Below are 17,216 nucleotides of genomic sequence, written 5' to 3' on the forward strand. Positions count from 1 at the left end.
CCTGCCAGGTAGGCTATACGGGGGCCCCAATATTTCTAACAGCAGCCCTGTGTACAGGTGCGTCAATGGTTGTACACAGCTGTACACTGGTATATGCTGGTTCTTGCATAAACATGTGCATGCGTATAGGCAAAAACCCAGAAAGCAGAATGCCATGCCAGGGTTTAAGCAAGTACAAGTGTGTGGGGAGGTTCAGCAGCAGAAAACACTCAGAATCCAGTTGCAGGAACAAAACTTGTATTAACCGGTTAAGTTATACTGCGGCAGGGCGGCCCTCCTGCACGAACCATCGTAGGTATATGTCGGTCGCGCGCCTGCAGCTAGGGGGCAAGCGCGCCCCGCTGCCGGTGTGCTCCCGCCCCCACTCGGCAGCGGGGACTCCGGTGCACGGGGCAGGCGGCTCCGATTGTTGCCTGACACCCGCGATCGCTCCCCACTGAGAGAGAAGTACGGTCATCTGTTGTAAACACAGCCGACCGTTCTTCTCCCTGGGATGATCACAGAGCGCCTGTGATCCTTCTATATAGGATCACAGGTCTCTATGGTAATTTCACAAGCCACGCCCCCCTTACAGTTAGAATCACCCCTCAGGCTCACATTTAACCCCTTGATCACCCACAGGGTTAACCCCTTCCCTGCCAGTGTCATTATTACAGTAACAGTGCATATTTTTAGCACTGATTACTGTAGTAATGTCACTGGTCCCCCCAAAAGTGTCAAAAATGTCAGTTAGGGGTCGCAGTCCCACAAAAAAAAAAAAATCGCAGTTTGCCGCCATTACTAGTAAAAAAAACAAAAAAAAAAACAATACAAATGACAAATCTTTCCCATAGTTTATAGATGCCATAACTTTTGCGCAAACCAATCAAAATACGCTTATTGCGGTTTTTTTTTTGGCCTAAAATGTTAAAACATTTTTATTTTTACATTTTTATTTTTGGGAATGTCATATAGCAGAATGTGAAAAATATATTTTTTTTTCCAGAATTGTCACTCTTTTTTTTGTGTATAGCGCAAAAAATTAAAATGGCACAGGTGATCAAATATGAATATGCATACTTCTCTAAACCAATCAGTAGGAGTTTCTCTGACCACTGGTGAATGCTGGGAGAAAGTATATTTGGGGAGGTCACGTGATCGGGTTCCTCCTACCCAGACCTTGGTCTGGTGTGGGTATTTGAGGAATAGCTGCATTGGGTAGGCCTGAAGCCTAAGGCCTAGCAGTGTGCTCTAGGCTTTGCAAGGGAGAGCCTGTTACCTGGAGGCATGAGGAAAGGGATGGAGCCCTGAGATGAAGTACCAGCGGTTATTCTTCCATTGAATGGGGACTATGGAGAGCCTGGAAAAGCATCAAGATGGACTCATCCAGATAATTCCTGCATGGCACCGAGTTTTTGGTTGCTATAAGAGACATCTGTTGCTATGAAGGTACAGAATTTGGGTGCAGGTCAAAGGCCCTTTCTCTGTACTGCTGTCTACTTTGATTTTGTTGTCTAAGGAGTCTGCTGGTCTGTTTGGGCAACTGTACTGTCCTAGGGTGTCCTGTGCCCTATCCCTCTCTCCCTGAATTTTGTTGTTGTTGTGAGCAAAAAACTCACTTTTGTTCAGCCTAAATGTGACTGGCACATATTTTTCTGCAAACGTCCATGCCCACCAGGCTTAGCAACCAGCACCCTAAGGTGAAATGTCAGCCCTCCCTGATGCCAGGAATCAGGGGGGCACCACACAAGGTAACAACAAAGGGAAAACATCCTGGAAAAAAATAAAAACAAATGCAGCCCTCATATCTAAGGACTGGTAAGCTGCACCATTGTACACTCTTTTGTTCTTGGGAATTAAAGTAAAACTATAGGCAGAACTTAGATTTCTGCAACTGAAAGGTCAGCTTCAGTCATACACAATTCAGAACTGTCCTCTTAAATTTCTGTCTATAGGTGAGGGTCTTTTGGAGCAGATCAAGCTGGATGAATGTGGACACTCACTGACTCCGGAGCTGAGAGGTAAGGGCTGCAATTTACACATTTATGTGAATGAAACCCTAATATTTCTACAAATAGTACTGTAGCACTGTCCCCTAGAGGACTGCTGGATTGTTCACCTTGGGTTCCCCCTGGGTTACCAATAGCAATTGCAGCATGCACAATTTAACTCTATACTCTTTGGCGCAGTCAATGAACAGACTAGGGCAGGGGTCTTCAAACTATGGCCCTCCAGTTGTTCAGGAACTACAATTCCCATCATGCCTAGTCCTGTCTGTGAATGTCAGAGTTTTACAATGCCTCATGGGATGTGTAGTTCCGCAACAGCTGGAGGGCCACAGTTTGATGATCCCTGGTCTAGGGGATTTAGTTGTTTTTGTGGTTTTATATAAATTAGGGATGGGAAAAGTGGGATACTCCAACTTCAACTATTCACAATAGATGATTACTTCTGTCTGAAGATGCAGCCAAGCTGCTGTTTCACCTTGCCACTAGGTGAAACTTAGATTAAGTCTCTATACAGATAACTTGTTAGGATGAATGAACTTCGGGATACACACCTAGTACCCCCTTTCACTTGGCACACTGCTGACACCCTTTCTCTGACTATTCCATACCGGGGTGGCCTCCCTCAGGTCAGGCCCCTGGACACAACAGTGTCCTGGAAGCGAGCTGTCCCTATTTCCTACATGCTTGTACATATGCTATGTTTGTGAGTATATTGTAGGCTACCTTCTTTGATTTTAATAAACTTTTTTAGTGGTAATGCACAAGGTCGGTTCGCCCTTCTCTTGTCGTTTTCTTGTAGTGCTTTTTGGATACCCTTGGTCCTGAGGAGGGCAGCAAGACCGCTTCATTTGTGCCAAAAAAAAAAAAACGCCTAGATCATTTACAGCCAGGCTGTTAGTCCACCTTGCCACTTAGGTGGGTTCAGAGTTAAGTCTCTTTCCAGATGACTTGATGAACTAAATTATCTTCAGGACACTCTCCTAGTATCCTCTTTCTTGACTGCCGACACCCATCCGCTGACTATCCTACTCTTGGGGTGGCCCCCCTCAGGTCAGGCCCCTTGACACGAGTCCCTGTACTCACAATACTGTTTTTCTATGGTCTTCAGTGTCTCCCACTCAGTCAGCTCTCCTGGACCTCTGGGTTCAGCTCCGTTCCTACTGGCCCTCAGGACAACCTCCTGACGCCACGTGCCCCTGCTACAGAGGAGGAGGCAGCCGCCACCCTCCCTCCGGGACTCTGCTCACCAGCCAAAGACCCCGCAGTACATGTGCTCCTGGCTATTATACAGTATCCCAACATGCACCGAGAAAGCCTGTCTCTGCCAATCACCAGGACTGTGTCAAAGCCTATGTACCCATTGTTCAGGTTTCCTCCCACTGTCCAAAATGCCTCCCTATTGGACCAGTGTGAAACACTCCTCTAGACACAATGAATCACATACTGAGCACACTGAGCAGACCTAACTCACAGATCCTGCTCTCTCGTAGGTAAAAAACAATATAGGTTTACCTGCTGCTCCTCTGATAGGCAGACAGAGCCAAAAACTATACTCTCACTAGCACCTACCTAGGGGGGTGCTACAAATGAAAGGAACACTTTTTAATCAGAGTGTAGCATCAAGCCAAGTAAACTCCTGGGATATTGATCTGGTCAGTTAAGTAGCAGAGGGGATTGGTAATCAGTTTCAGCTGCTTTGGTATTAATGAAATAAACAACAGGTGCACTAGATGGGCAACAATTAGACAACCTCCAAAGTAGGAATGTTTTTTTCCTCACTCCAGAAAAAATGAAGAAAAAAAAATGATTTTCACTAGTTTTGCATTTGGCTAGGGTCAGTATCACTACTGGTAGCATGAGGTGATACCTGGACCCTATAGAGGTTGCACAGGCAGTCCAACTCCTCCAGGATGGCAAATCAATATGTGCCATTGCCAGAAGGTTTGCTGTGTCTCCCAACACAGTCTCAAGAGCATGGAGGAGATCCCAGGAGACAGGCAGTTACTCTAGGAGAGCTGGACAGGGCTGTAGAAGGTCCTTAACCCATCAGCAGGACAGGTGCAGGAAGGAACAGGATGAGGACTGCCAGAGCCCTACAAAATGACCTCCAGCAGGCCACTGGTGTGAATGTCTCTGACCAAACAATCAGAAACAGACTTCATGAGGGTGGTCTGAGGCCCTGACATCCTCTAGTGGGCCATGTCCTCACTGCCCGGCACCGTGGAGCTCCATTGGCATTTGCCATTGAACACCAGAATTGGCAGGTCTGCCGCTGGCGCCCTGTGCTCTTCACAGATGAGAGCAGGTTCACCCTGAGCACATGTGACAGACGTGAAAGTGCCTGGAGATGCCATGGAGAAGGTTATGCTGCCTGGAACATCATTCCGCATGACGGGTTTGGTGGTGGGTCAGTGATGGTCTGGGGAGGCAAATCCATGGAGGGACGCACAGACCTCTACAGGCTAGACAATGGCACCCTGACTGCCATTAGGTATTGGGATGAAATCCTTGAACCCATTGTCAGACCCTATGCTGGTGCAGTGGGTCCTGGGTTCCTCCTGGTACACAACAATGCCCGGCCTCATGTGGCGAGAGCATTCAGCCAGTTCCTGGAGGATGAAAGAATGGATACCATTGAATGGCCCCCATGCTCACCTGACCTAAATCCAATAGAACATCTCTAGAACATTGTTTCGGTCCATCCGACACCGCCAGGTTGCGCCTGAGTTTGATAGGCAGCAGCGTTAGCCAGTGTGTCTCAGCCAATTAGGAGGGAGAGTCCCGGACGCCGAGGCACTTGTGGACATCACTGGATAGAGAGCGGGCTCAGGTAAGTATTAGGGGGGCTGAGGGGGGCTGCTGCACACAGAATGCTTTTTATCTTAATGCATAGAATGCAGTAGGATAAAAAACCTTTTGACTTTACAACCAATGAGTCATCAGCTGTCAACAATGTTTCCCGCTGACAGCTGATTGTAAAAAAAAAAGAATTGCTGGCATTTACATATTGCTGAAAAAATGGCGTGGCAACCCCCCCAATCCATACCATGTCCATTTTGCCACATGCCTTTAACATGGGGAGTGCTTTGAAGCAGGGGATGCTTTTTTTTTGGGGGGGGGGGGGCAACTTGTCCTCTTTTTGATGAGGGCAAGGTCCTCTTCCCCACAACCCTGGCCAGTGGCTGTGGGGGACGTGGGTGGAAACTGGATGCCCCCAGATCCCAGAAATGTGAATAAGTATGGGGTACATAGTCTCATATTACCCTTTCCCTCTACCTGCCCTCCCACACTCCTTTTATTCCCCCCTCATTTTTTTTCTTCTTTCTCTCTTTCCTCCCTGTCTCTCTTTCCCCAATTTGCTCTTGGTTTCTTCTTATTGCAACGTGCCTACCAGTATTCATGCATCTGGCCCCCTAATCTACATGCGGGGTGCCAGACGCATGGAGTTCAATGGGGATTTTTTTTTTTTTAATCATGTGACTAGAGCCAGAGGCTTTCACAGGTTAAAAAAAGGGTGGGCTCGGGGCGCAGTGCTCTGCCCACCCAGGTGTGTGACAACAGCGAATGAATATTCGCTATTGTCACACAGATCCGCCTCCTGGCCATCAGGAAGCGGGTCCTGAGACCTGTTTCCTGATTGTCCGAAAGTAGAAGCCATGCCATTGGGCATGGGGGAGGAGATGCTTCTACTGAGGGGGAAGAAGCCGAAGCTGCCGCCACCGACGCTGAGGGTGGGTGAGCCGTGAGGGGGGTCTGGGGTCCTGAGGGTGTCCGGGGTCCTGGTGTAGTCCTGGTGTGCGGCCTGGTGGGGGCCGGGGGGGGGGGTGAATGATGCAGTCCATCTGCCGCCCCCCCGGCCCATGGAGCACCAGCCGCCACTGGTGCCTACTAATTATATTTGTGTAACTTCACCCACTAGTATCAGTTTCTATACCTTAAAACAGGTAGATGAAGTTTGCATCCTCTTTTTTTATCCCAAGGTCATCACAGATAACTTTTCATTATCTAAAAAGGATTCCATCATTCATACAGATAAATGCTCCTGACTGCCCTGTACTAGAATATTATGTTATTTTCCAGCTCACATTCATGTTCTGTGTCTGCCTCCTCTATTTTCCAAGGTATGACATGGTATTATTACAACAAGGCTCAATCTTCTTTATCTGTGATTCTTGATGATGATGATGATGTACTCTCAAATGATGGTTCTGATGTATCAGATTCTTGTCTGACTTTTGTCACTGAATGTTTTTGGAAAATGTGGAAAGAAAATGAAAACATGACTTTGACAGTGAAGAAATATATTTCTAACACATAGCATGTACATACCAAGAATTACATCCCAAAATCAATTCTGTTACTCCTCCTAAGTATGGCGATACCACATGTGTGAGACTTTTCCACAGCCTGGCCACATACAGAGGCTCAACATCCAAGGAGCACCTTCAGGCGTTCTAGAGGCATAAATTACACATTTAATTTCCTGACTACGTTTCACATTTTTAAAGGCCCTGGAGCACTGGGACAATGGAATTACCCACAAAATTACCACATTTTGGAAAGCAAACACCCCAGCATATTTTCTATGAGGCATAATTAGTAGTGATGGACGAACATCGGACGGGGCGTTTCACGAACGCGGTCCGCAAACTTTCTCAAATGTTTGCGAACCGCAAGTTCGCGGCGGATCCCATTCACTTTAATGGCAGGCGAACATTAAAAACCTCCAGGTTATATTTGCAGCCACAAAATACTTACTAGCTGTGCACACATAGTCCCACAACATGGACACTGACATACCAGATGTATTGCTATTGGAAAAGTTGCCATAAATTTTTATTTTTTTTTTCAGCCAAAAATTGTTTTATTTATTTTTTCTAAATCAGCCAGAACTGACAGCAGCCGGTAAATACATGTCAAATACATATAGGGTCCATTCACACATCTGTAAAATGGGTCCGCATCCGTTCCACAATTTAGCGGAACTTTTACAGACCCATTGGTTTTCAATGCCAGTATGAAAAATTAGGCATTCACAGGATAAAGAAGTAAGTTTCGGCCAGTACAGGCCCCAAAAATTAGCCAACAGGCGTTCACCTGACAGCAAAGAACTTTGTATTCTGTAGCTGGAGGTTGGGGGTTCTATGTTTCCCATTTTGAATGCTCCCTGAAGTGTGGGAAGTGGTGTACAAGAAACCAGAGGATGAGGCTGCAATGTGAATATATTTTAAATGTTCTGCAGTTTTTCAAACAAGTTGTTTATTGTTATGTGCAAAATATATTTGTTCCAATGTGTTTCTACTTAAAAACAAAAAAGTTTTGCTACTTCTTTATCACTGAGTCATAAAATATTTCCATTATTTTACCAGATATTCAGGAAAAGCACAAACAATATCTGATGAAGAAGACTGAGACTCTAGTAGAACATAGACCCCCAGGAACTACCCTGGAACCACAAAGATCCCTCATCAATGAGCGTTATGTGAAGCTGATTGTAGTCTCCACTGATCAGTTCAGGCAGCGTCCCCAGAATGAGCTAATACAGACCGGGGTAAAACATGAGAAATGCTTGAAGAAAACAAAGACTGGACTGGAACACATTACCCCCAACAGGCTGTTCCAATGGAACCACCAGTCACATTGTGTACCACATGCAGTAATGGTGAGCGGAGTGCCAGGAATAGGGAAGACCACACTGATGCAGAAGTTTGTCTATGACTGGGTGACCGGAAAACACTACCAGAGATTTGCCTTTGTCTTTTTTTTCCGATTTCGGGACCTTAATAGACTGGGAGAGGTCAGCTTGGAGGAGATGATTCTTCATCAATATCCACATCTGGAGAGTCAGATTGGAGATATTTTACAAGATCCAGAGAGACTTCTGTTTGTATTTGATGGATTAGATGAAAGCATTCGCCAAATGGACTTCGGATCAAGTAAACTGTCCAATCCAAAACAGAGAACACATTTTGGTGAGATTGTGGTCAGCTTGGTGAGGCAGAGTCTTCTTAAGGGTTGCTCTGTACTGATAACCAGTCGTCCAACCAGACTGGACTCAGTTGATACCGGTGTTTTCCAGAGAATAGCTGAGATCATGGGATTTCTCCATGAAGACAGACTGATCTTCTTTAATAATTTCTTTGGAAATGAGGAATTATCAGAGAAGGCTTTTCATTATGTGCAGGAGAATGACACGCTGTACACTTTCTGTTATATCCCATCATACTGCTGGATCATCTGTACAGTGTTATCAATGTGCTTCAGAGCCCAACCAACAATCACTGATCAGCTGATGACATCATTACCCAAAACAGTGACACAACTCTTTGTGACTTTTGTCTCCAACATTTTGGCCAATCACAGCCAGAATAAAGATGGTGGTCACACTGCCCGGGAACTGCTGACATCTATTGGATGGATGGCAGAACATGGAGTCACGAATCACATGATTGTATTTGATAAGCGTGATCTGGGGTCATTCAGTGTGAGAAATGATAATCATCTCTTTTCATCTTTCATGATGGAATCAGGTCAGCCTCCGGATGTAGATTACACCTTCTTACATCTCACTCTTCAGGAGTTTTTCGCTGCTTTAGTCCATTTTATTAACTATAATGCTGACAGATTACAGGAAACACTTGATGAGGCTGAATCTTACAAAGACGGCCGTGCTGAAATATTCCTCCGATTCCTCTGCGGTCTCTCAGACTCTTCTACTAGATCCATGTTAAAGTCTCATGTGGGAGAATTGTCTACTCAGGCTGCCAAACATGTCATCACCTGGATCCAGAAGAAAATCCCAAAACAAAGACCTGAGGCACCCATAAGAGGCAGCAGAGAACTTCTTAATGTATTCTACTATCTCTATGAGAGCAGGAATAAGGCTCTGGTGTCACAATGTATCGGATCAAACAAAGTTGACTTTTCTCATGTCCCCCTCAGCCCTCTGGACTGCTCTGTGCTGTCTTTTATCCTTCAATCCTGCAGAGAGACAGAAGAAGTAAATCTAGATTCATGTAATATTCAGAGTGAAGGATTGAGGAAGTTTATACCGGCTCTACACAACATCAAGAGTTTGGTGTAAATATTAAATATAAATAACCACACTGCTGTGTTAAATTGGAATTGGCAGAAATGTATTTAACTGCTTCTCTACCAGGTCATTTTTTTAATTTCTTTACTAAATAATTTCTTAAATTCCCCAAACATTATTTTTTTTCTGAAAGCAGAGGACCTGGAGAATAAAATGGTGTTTGTTGCCATTTTTTATGCCATACGATATTTGTACAACCATTTATCAAACGCATTCTTTAAAAAAAATTAGAAGAATCTGTGTCTTCAATTCCTTTCTCTGTTCCAAATGCGAGGGATTTCACATTCAACATAAATGTGTTAGGAATTTGTTTAGACCCCCTGATATGTCACCAATGCACCTCCAACAGTGTTGTAAAAAATATTTTTAAAAATGTGATTAATTATACAATTGTAAAAAATAATTTTTAAAAATTAAAAAAAAAATAATTAAAAAACAAATTGATAAAAAAAGTAGGGGCCCATAAGGTGTGAATGAACGGTTTGTGCTGCTGGAGCCGCCTGTTACTCTGTGAAGACACAGCGGCTGTATGAACACAGGTTCTAATTTGATAAGTGTGCAGGTGTGGGTGAGTGGCCCCAAAGGCACACTCAGTGTTTGGAGGTCATACACCTCCATCCACATGCCTGTCAAATTAGGACCTGAGGCTGTTTTCACACAGCTGCTGCATCCCCATAGCGTAACATAGGCTGCCTGCCCACAGTAATAGCCACATTAAAAAGAAAACACTGCAAACTGTACAGGTCACAGCTCCCATCTGAATGAGATTTAAGACCTCGTTTACACACATAACTTTATTTATTAACTTAACTGGTTGCCGACCGCCGCACGACTATTTACTGCGGAGGTCAGCCCCGGCCAGGCAAAGTGACGTATATATACGTCACTAGCCTGGGAGCCAATAGCGGGCGAGCGCGCGCCCCCGAAGGCGCGCTCCCACCCCGGCTCGTTCACGAACGAGTCCGCGCGTGTGCCCGGCGGACCCGATGTCCGCCGTGAAGGGAGAAAGGCAGGCAGCTAATGTAAACAAGCCGCCTGTCATTCTCCCCTGTGTATGAATAGTGATCATACGGTTCTACTATGTGGGACCGTTGATCACTGTTCATACACCTCAAGCCACAGCCAATCACAGTTAGAATCATGCCCCTAGGGACACACATAACCCCTCCCTCTCAAAAAAGTTAACCCCTTCACTGCCAGTGTAATTTTACAGTAACAGTGCATATGTATAGCACTGATTACTGTAGAAATGTCACTGGTAACCCCAAAAGTGTCAAAAATGTCAGTCAAGGGTCCGATCTGTCCGCCGCAATGTCGCAGTACCGCAAAAAAAAAAAAACGCCATTACGCGTTAAAAAGAAAAACAACAAAAATGACAAAAATCTTTCCCTTTGTTAGTAAACGCAATAACTTTTGCGCAAACCAATCAAAATACGCTTTTTGCTGTTTTTTTTACCAAACCTATGGTAAAAAAAAAAAAATTGGCCCAAAATGTTAAAAATTGATTTTTACTTTTTTTTGGGGGGGGGAATTTCATATAAAAAAAATGTGAAAAATATTGTTGTTTTTGCAAAATTGATGCACTTTTTTTGTTTATAGCGCAAAAAGTAAAAATCGCACAGGTGATCAAATACCACCAAAAGAAAGCTCTGTTTGTGGGGAAAAAAGGATGTCAAATTAGTTTAGGTACAGCGTCGCACGACCGCGCAATTGTCCGTTAAAGTCACGCAGTGCCGAATCGCAAAATAGGCCCTGGTCAGGAAGGGGGTAAAATCTTCCGGGGCTTAAGTGGTTAATACAGTTTTATATTTTACATTTATCAGGAATTTTGTAAGTTAGGTTATGTTTGTGTCTGCTAATAATTATTTTTGTGTATTTCTAGTGAAAATATAATTATAATATTTTGATATTTTCATTTGGTCCCTGTCAGGCAGGCTGTAAAGGGCCCCATGATTTCTAACAGCGGCCCTGTATGCATGTCTGACCTACATGAATGTTTACATTTGCACGTGAGGACAGGGGTGCTTTTAAATTGTTTTTATTATTTTTATTTGTTTCATTCAATTTATTGTGCTTTCTTCTATTTAAAGTGGTTGTAACCCTAAAAAAAAAAAAAAAAATGATCCTGTTCCTTTAAAGCACAATAAGCAGCATAGTGAATCTGCAGTGTCATTTGTCCTATTCTAAAGTGTGCTGGAAAATGAAATAGAAAAGCTGCGACCTTAGAAAAAATTGCAGAAGAAAAAAGTGTATATCAGGTGCGCTAAACTATTAAATGATAATATCAAATATATGATAATATAGTGATAAATCACCAAAAATTGATGAGTGATATATAAAAAATCGGAGGACAAACCTCCTTCACAATAGGTAAGTCAAATAAGCCCGTCTCCCCCCTGTCTCAGTTGACGTCCGTCGTAGGAGGAAACGCATCAGAGAGGAGCGCCGCAACGTCACGATCCATCGGCGGCCGCGGCTCTCCAGCTGATCTCTCCGGTATCCATTGCCGCTTCTGTCATATACCAAGTCGACATATTGTAAGTGTATTACCTTCTCATATTAAACTTTGTTGGAAGATATCACACTATCAGCGGTTTTTCTTTTATGGTATACCAGGGGGGGGGGGGGGGGGGCCTTTATACACCGACCAGAGCTAGCAGATCCAAGCATCCCAAGGAACAGAAAAGGCACTCATTACAGGCGGAATCCAATCCTTTTGCCTAGAATTAAGACCCATCTGGTAAGAGGCTGACCTGCTCTTTCCTGATTGTAGAGAAGGATTTGGGGTTTTTTCTCACCTTTCCTGGGTTACATAGTAGCATTGGATCTGATAATACACACGCCCTTGTATTATCCCATCTGGTAAGGGGCTTAACGGTGGAGGTCTTCACTGCACACATCTATTGTGTTGAATTTTGCACCTTTGGAATCATTTCACATGCATGTTGGATGATTATGTTTTTGGACATTCACATTCTATTTATGGACTCATCTTTTGGACATACATTTGTATGATTCTGTATTATTCTTTTCACATATTGTCATCCATTTTGTTGTGTTTTTTGACTTATCTATTGTGAAGGAGGTTTGTCCTCCCATTTTTTATATATCACTCATCAATTTTTGTTGATTTATCACTATATTATCATATATTTGATATTATCATTTAATAGTTTAGCGCACCTGATATACACATTTGTCCTATTCTATGCTGCAAAATACCTGGTTGATCCTGCATGTTCCTATGTCCCCCCCCCCCCCCCAGGTTTGTTGACCACGGTAATCATGGCTGCTGATCCATGATACTGTGGTCAGTTTACATGCCTCCATCATCCCGCTGTGTTCAGAGTCTCTCCCTTTCCCCCTCCCTCCCTCCCTGCCTCTCAGTTCCAGGTGTGTTTGTGAGCCAATCTCCTCCCTTCCCCTCCGCTCCTGCTGCTATTCCGTGTGGCTATAAAGTCACTGAGCACAATTTCTGGTATCCCCTCTGTTACAGCCAACTATACAGTACAGTGTGTGTGGTTTTTTTTTTTTTTAATTATGAAGCTAAATACCTTATTTCACAGCACCCACCGCTGTACGGTCATATGATCTCCCGACTGATGTCAGAGGGGAATCTCAGCCCCTCCCCTTTAGTCCTTAGATCAGGGAAGGAGAGCTGTGAGAAGTCAGAAATGTGAGAAATAAGGTTTTTAGCTTCATAATTTAAAAAAAACACACGCACACTGTACTATATAGCTTGCAATAATGGGGGATATCAGTAAATGTCCTCAGTGACTTTACAACCACTTTGTGATAGCTTTGACAGGTTACAGGTACTCCTTTAGGAGACATCAGGGTCTATTAGACTCCTGATGTTTCCCCTGTCCTCAAAGGCAATTAATCAAATACAGGTTGTGTTTGATCAGCTGCATCCCTGGCTGTAATGGCCAGGTGAGGACAGCTTTAAAACTGGAAGTGATAAAATCCTCATCACTTTCAGCTTCATTCATGACAGAGGAGATCTGAAAATGGATGTTCCCACATTTCCTCTGTGGGCAGCCAACTCAATTCTTTACTATAGCCCCAGGCTTCCTGGTGGAATAGGAGAGCCCAGGAATGGAAGTGGAAGGGGGGGGGGGGGTGGTCCACATCACTGTAAAAGTGATGAGGCAGCTGTAAAGCCACCTGGATTACTTTTAACAGAGAGCCAATTGCTAGATTTGAAAAAAAAATGCATAACCGCTTGCTGCCCAGGATGTGTATATACGTGTACACATAGAGGGAAACACTTCAGGTAATATTACACTTTTCACAGAAAAATGAATGTGATTTTAAAGGCACATTTTTTTAAAATAACAAATATGTCACACTTACCTACTCTGTGCAATGGTTTTGCACAGAGCAGCCCTGATTCCTCTCTTCTTGGGTCCCCCCCCCCTCCGCTGAGGCTGTCTGAGCCAATGAGAAGAAAGAGTCAAAAGAGCTTTTGCCCTCATGCCCCTGACTGGATCGAGATTGGATGCTGGTAAGTATTTAGGGGGCTAGGGGGAGCTGCTTCCTGCAGAAGGTTTTTTTTTTTTTTTTACCTTAATGCATAGAGGGCATGAATTACTTCCCTACTGGGCCAATTTCGACATTTCTCTCCTACATTTAAAAATCAGTAATTTTTTTCTAGGAAATTACTTAGAACCCCAAACATTATACAGTGGGTATAGAAAAGAATCACCCACCCCTTCCCCCTTTAAAATAATCTCATTTTGCAGCCTGAAACGAAGACAGACACAGTTCTTGTTTTATTCAGTGTAGCATTTCACCTTTTCAATGGCACACTATTTGACTTTCAACTGTGATCTGCTTTGGTCATTTTGATTAGCTCAGCATTAAAAGAGCTTTTCATGGAGCATTTCAGTTCCTGATAGTGCAACTGAAGCAAACAATCTCCTAAGTAAAGTTGTGAACAGTCAGCAGATGGATAAAAACACATTTTGAGCTTCATATGAACTTTTATTGTCACCTGACATGACCATTCATTATTCAGTGTCTGCAAATCTCCTTATTAATACACAAAAAAAATCTGTATCAGGGATTTTCCCATTACTGTAGATCCACTATTCTGTGTCAGAGATCTCCCCTATTACTTCCTAGGAGTACAGAACTCTTATGAGCAGAGATAAATATAATATCAGCTAAAACCAAAAATTGTGATTGGACTTTACTGGTACAAAGAAGACAAACAAAAGTCAATGAATAAGAACATTTACATGGAATTTTTTATAATTAACCACTTGCCGTCCACCGTCAAATGATAGCGAAATGGTGCGGCTCTCATTCTGGGACGACGTCATATGGCGGCGCCCCAGAGCAGACGCTCTCCTCTGCCTGCGGGGGCGCGCAGCATTCCGATCATGGCTGCGCCATGTTTCTAGGACACTGCGTGACCCCGATCTTGGTAAAAAGCCAATGACCCATGTGATCGGCTGTGTCCACTGTCGGCAAATTAGAAGCTCTTCCTCAAAGAAGTGACCAGGACAGGTAATCAGGGCACTGATCATCAGTGCCCTGATTACAGTAAAGCCCCAGCAGTGCCCATCAGTGACACCAATCAGTGCACATCAGAGACAACAATCCATGCCCACAGTGATCCCAATCAGTGCCCATAAGTGACCCCAATCAGTGCCCATAAGTAACCCCAATCAGTGCCCATTAGTGATGCCAGTCAGTGCCCATCAGTGCCTGCTCATCTGTGGTGCCCATCAGTGCCACCCACCAGTGCCCATCAGTGCCCATCATTGCGGCATATTAGTGCTTCCTCATCAGTGCACCTCATCAGTGCCCATAAGTGCCACCTCATAAGTGCCCATCAGTGCAGTCTATCGGTGCCGCCTCATCATTGTACATCAGTGAAGGAGAAAAATTACTTATTTTCAAAATTTGCTGACAAACTAAGAAAACTTTTTTTTTTTTAATTTTTGCCCCTTTTTTCTTTTTTTAGTAAAAAATAAAAAGCCCAGCAGTGAATAAATACCACCAAAAGAAAGCTATATTTGTGTGAAAAAAATGATATAAATTTCATTTGGGTACAGCATTGCATGACTGCACAATTGTCATTCGAAGTGTGAGAGTGCTGAAAGCTGAAGATTGGCCTAGGCAGGAAGGGGGTGAAGTGCCCAGTAGGCAAGTGGTTAAAATCACATTTTAAAAGAAGACTCCAACATCTGGGTCCCAAAGATAGAGGAACCACAGAAAGTCATACATACTTCTCAATTGCTATACTAACCCAGAAGATTGTCCAAGAGATCAGAGTTTGACACGTTTCACTTTATTTGCTTCCTCAGGACCATGTATTCTTGGATGTAGGGATGAGTAGTCTAGATATTGCTTTCAAGTTGTAAGAAATGGCAGCGGACAGGTAATGGATAATGGTAGCCTCAAAGGGTTGACTAAAGAGCTGAGAGATAAGCCAAATAAATCCAGGGCTTCAATATCTTTGTAGCCCCAAATGGCTCAGCCATACAAAGATGTGTATGAGCAGACCTATTGTGCGGAGATCGCCAGCTCAAATAGATCCCTTCAGCACAAACCCATCTGGGATATAAAATCACTAACCCAGCTTCTATCAGGGGATATCCAGCTCCTATAGGTACTAGGGTTCTCAAAGCACAGTATCAACATCAAATCATCAGTGGACACTAATGGTATGATGATAAAGATGACTTTACCTTCCAAAGGGCCCCATCTTGATGCCCTCGGGGGGAATATACACCACTAGGCATTCAGGAGCAATTTTGTAATAAATTCCATCTAAATGTTCTTATTCATTGACTTGTTTGTCCTCTTTATACCAGTAAGGTCCAATCACAAATTTTGTTTCCAACTTTTATAGAATTTATAGATGTTTTTTTTAGCAGCCAAGCCTTTTGAATATCAGATAAAAATCATCCCGTCTAATCACTAGCAATGCTGATTGCAGCCTCACACAGTCTGCTGATACCATTCATGCTCCATACACAAGGAGATTATAGCACAGTACGAGTCATGTCAGTGGTATTCTGTGCTCATCCTGTGTATGGAGTTATCACCGTCTCTACACATGGAGAACAATATTGGGGGATTTACTCCATTATAACATTTTTCTTATAAAATTCTATTTCCTGGAGTTTTATAAAGTGATCTAATATAAATGATTCCAACAAATAGAAATGAGTTCCATGTATGTAGAGAATAGTTACATTCATTCCTGGGGAAGAAATTCATTTTCTTCTGGTAACATTCTTCTCTTCTTCTACAGATTGTCCGATAATCACCTGACAGACAGATCCTGCCCCCACCTGGCATCTGGAATAAGAAATAACCAGACACTGAGGACACTGAACCTGTATAATAACAATCTGGAGGGTCCTCATTTCAGGGATGTGATGGAAGCTCTGACAACAAGCCGGATAGAGGAATTACAGTGAGTATAACAGGACTGACTGAGACCATATGACTCTGGGACAGCTCTAGGCCTTTTCTGATGCCTTTTTGTTTACATGTAACAATCAGTAGTATCTTTGCTAGAAGCCCTAGAGAATAAATTGGTAGGTTGTACATTTTTTATGTCATACGGTATTTACGCAGTGGTTTTACAAATGCAATTAAAAAAAAATACACATTTTTTAAAAACACAATACATAACCCATTTTTTTGTAAAATATAAAAGATGATGTTTTGCTGAATAAACAGATGCCAAACATGTCATGCTTAAAAATTGCACATGCCCATGCAACAGAGACAAACTGCGCCAATTTTACTATCCATAGATGATGCTTTAAAAGCATATACAAGTTGCGGGCGCTTCCAAGATGGCGACCAAAGCAGAATCATAGTGAGAGAGCTCCGCCGATCTGCCTGGCAATTATCCTGTTTTCCTGCAGCCCTGACAACTTTTGACTTCACCGCAGCATTCCGTTTAGCTCCCTGACCTGCTAGGACCAGAGGACATTCATCCTCAGTACCCCGGAAAACATCTATGGTACCCGTTACTCCTAACAGTGCGAAAGCTTGGCCTCGTGTGCCTTCCAACATGGCGACTCAGACTGAGGATGTAGACCCAGCTCTCCGAGAACAGAATAACTTTGCTGCCCTGATGCAGGCCATCTCTGACTGCCAGACCA

The 17,216-nt window shown here is 43.5% G+C and overlaps 1 protein-coding gene across 1 annotated transcript in view; it reads left to right on the forward strand.

Moving 5' to 3' along the window:
• Positions 1 to 1,938: 1,938 nt before the first annotated feature.
• The window catches only part of LOC309543141 (uncharacterized protein), a gene marked incomplete at its 3' end in the record, with an annotated part of 1,180,881 nt that continues 1,165,603 nt past the window's right edge, over positions 1,939 to 17,216 (forward strand). The window contains exons 1-3 of the mRNA XM_082242522.1: positions 1,939 to 2,000; positions 7,358 to 9,068; positions 16,352 to 16,516. Coding sequence (XP_082098648.1) covers positions 7,387 to 9,068; positions 16,352 to 16,516 — 1,847 coding nt within the window. The 5' untranslated portion in view covers positions 1,939 to 2,000; positions 7,358 to 7,386. The remainder of the gene's footprint in view (positions 2,001 to 7,357; positions 9,069 to 16,351; positions 16,517 to 17,216) is intronic.

The sequence above is a fragment of the Pelophylax lessonae genome (assembly GCF_965119305.1).
Source record: "Pelophylax lessonae genome assembly, chromosome: 13".
Lineage (NCBI taxonomy): Eukaryota > Metazoa > Chordata > Amphibia > Anura > Ranidae > Pelophylax > Pelophylax lessonae.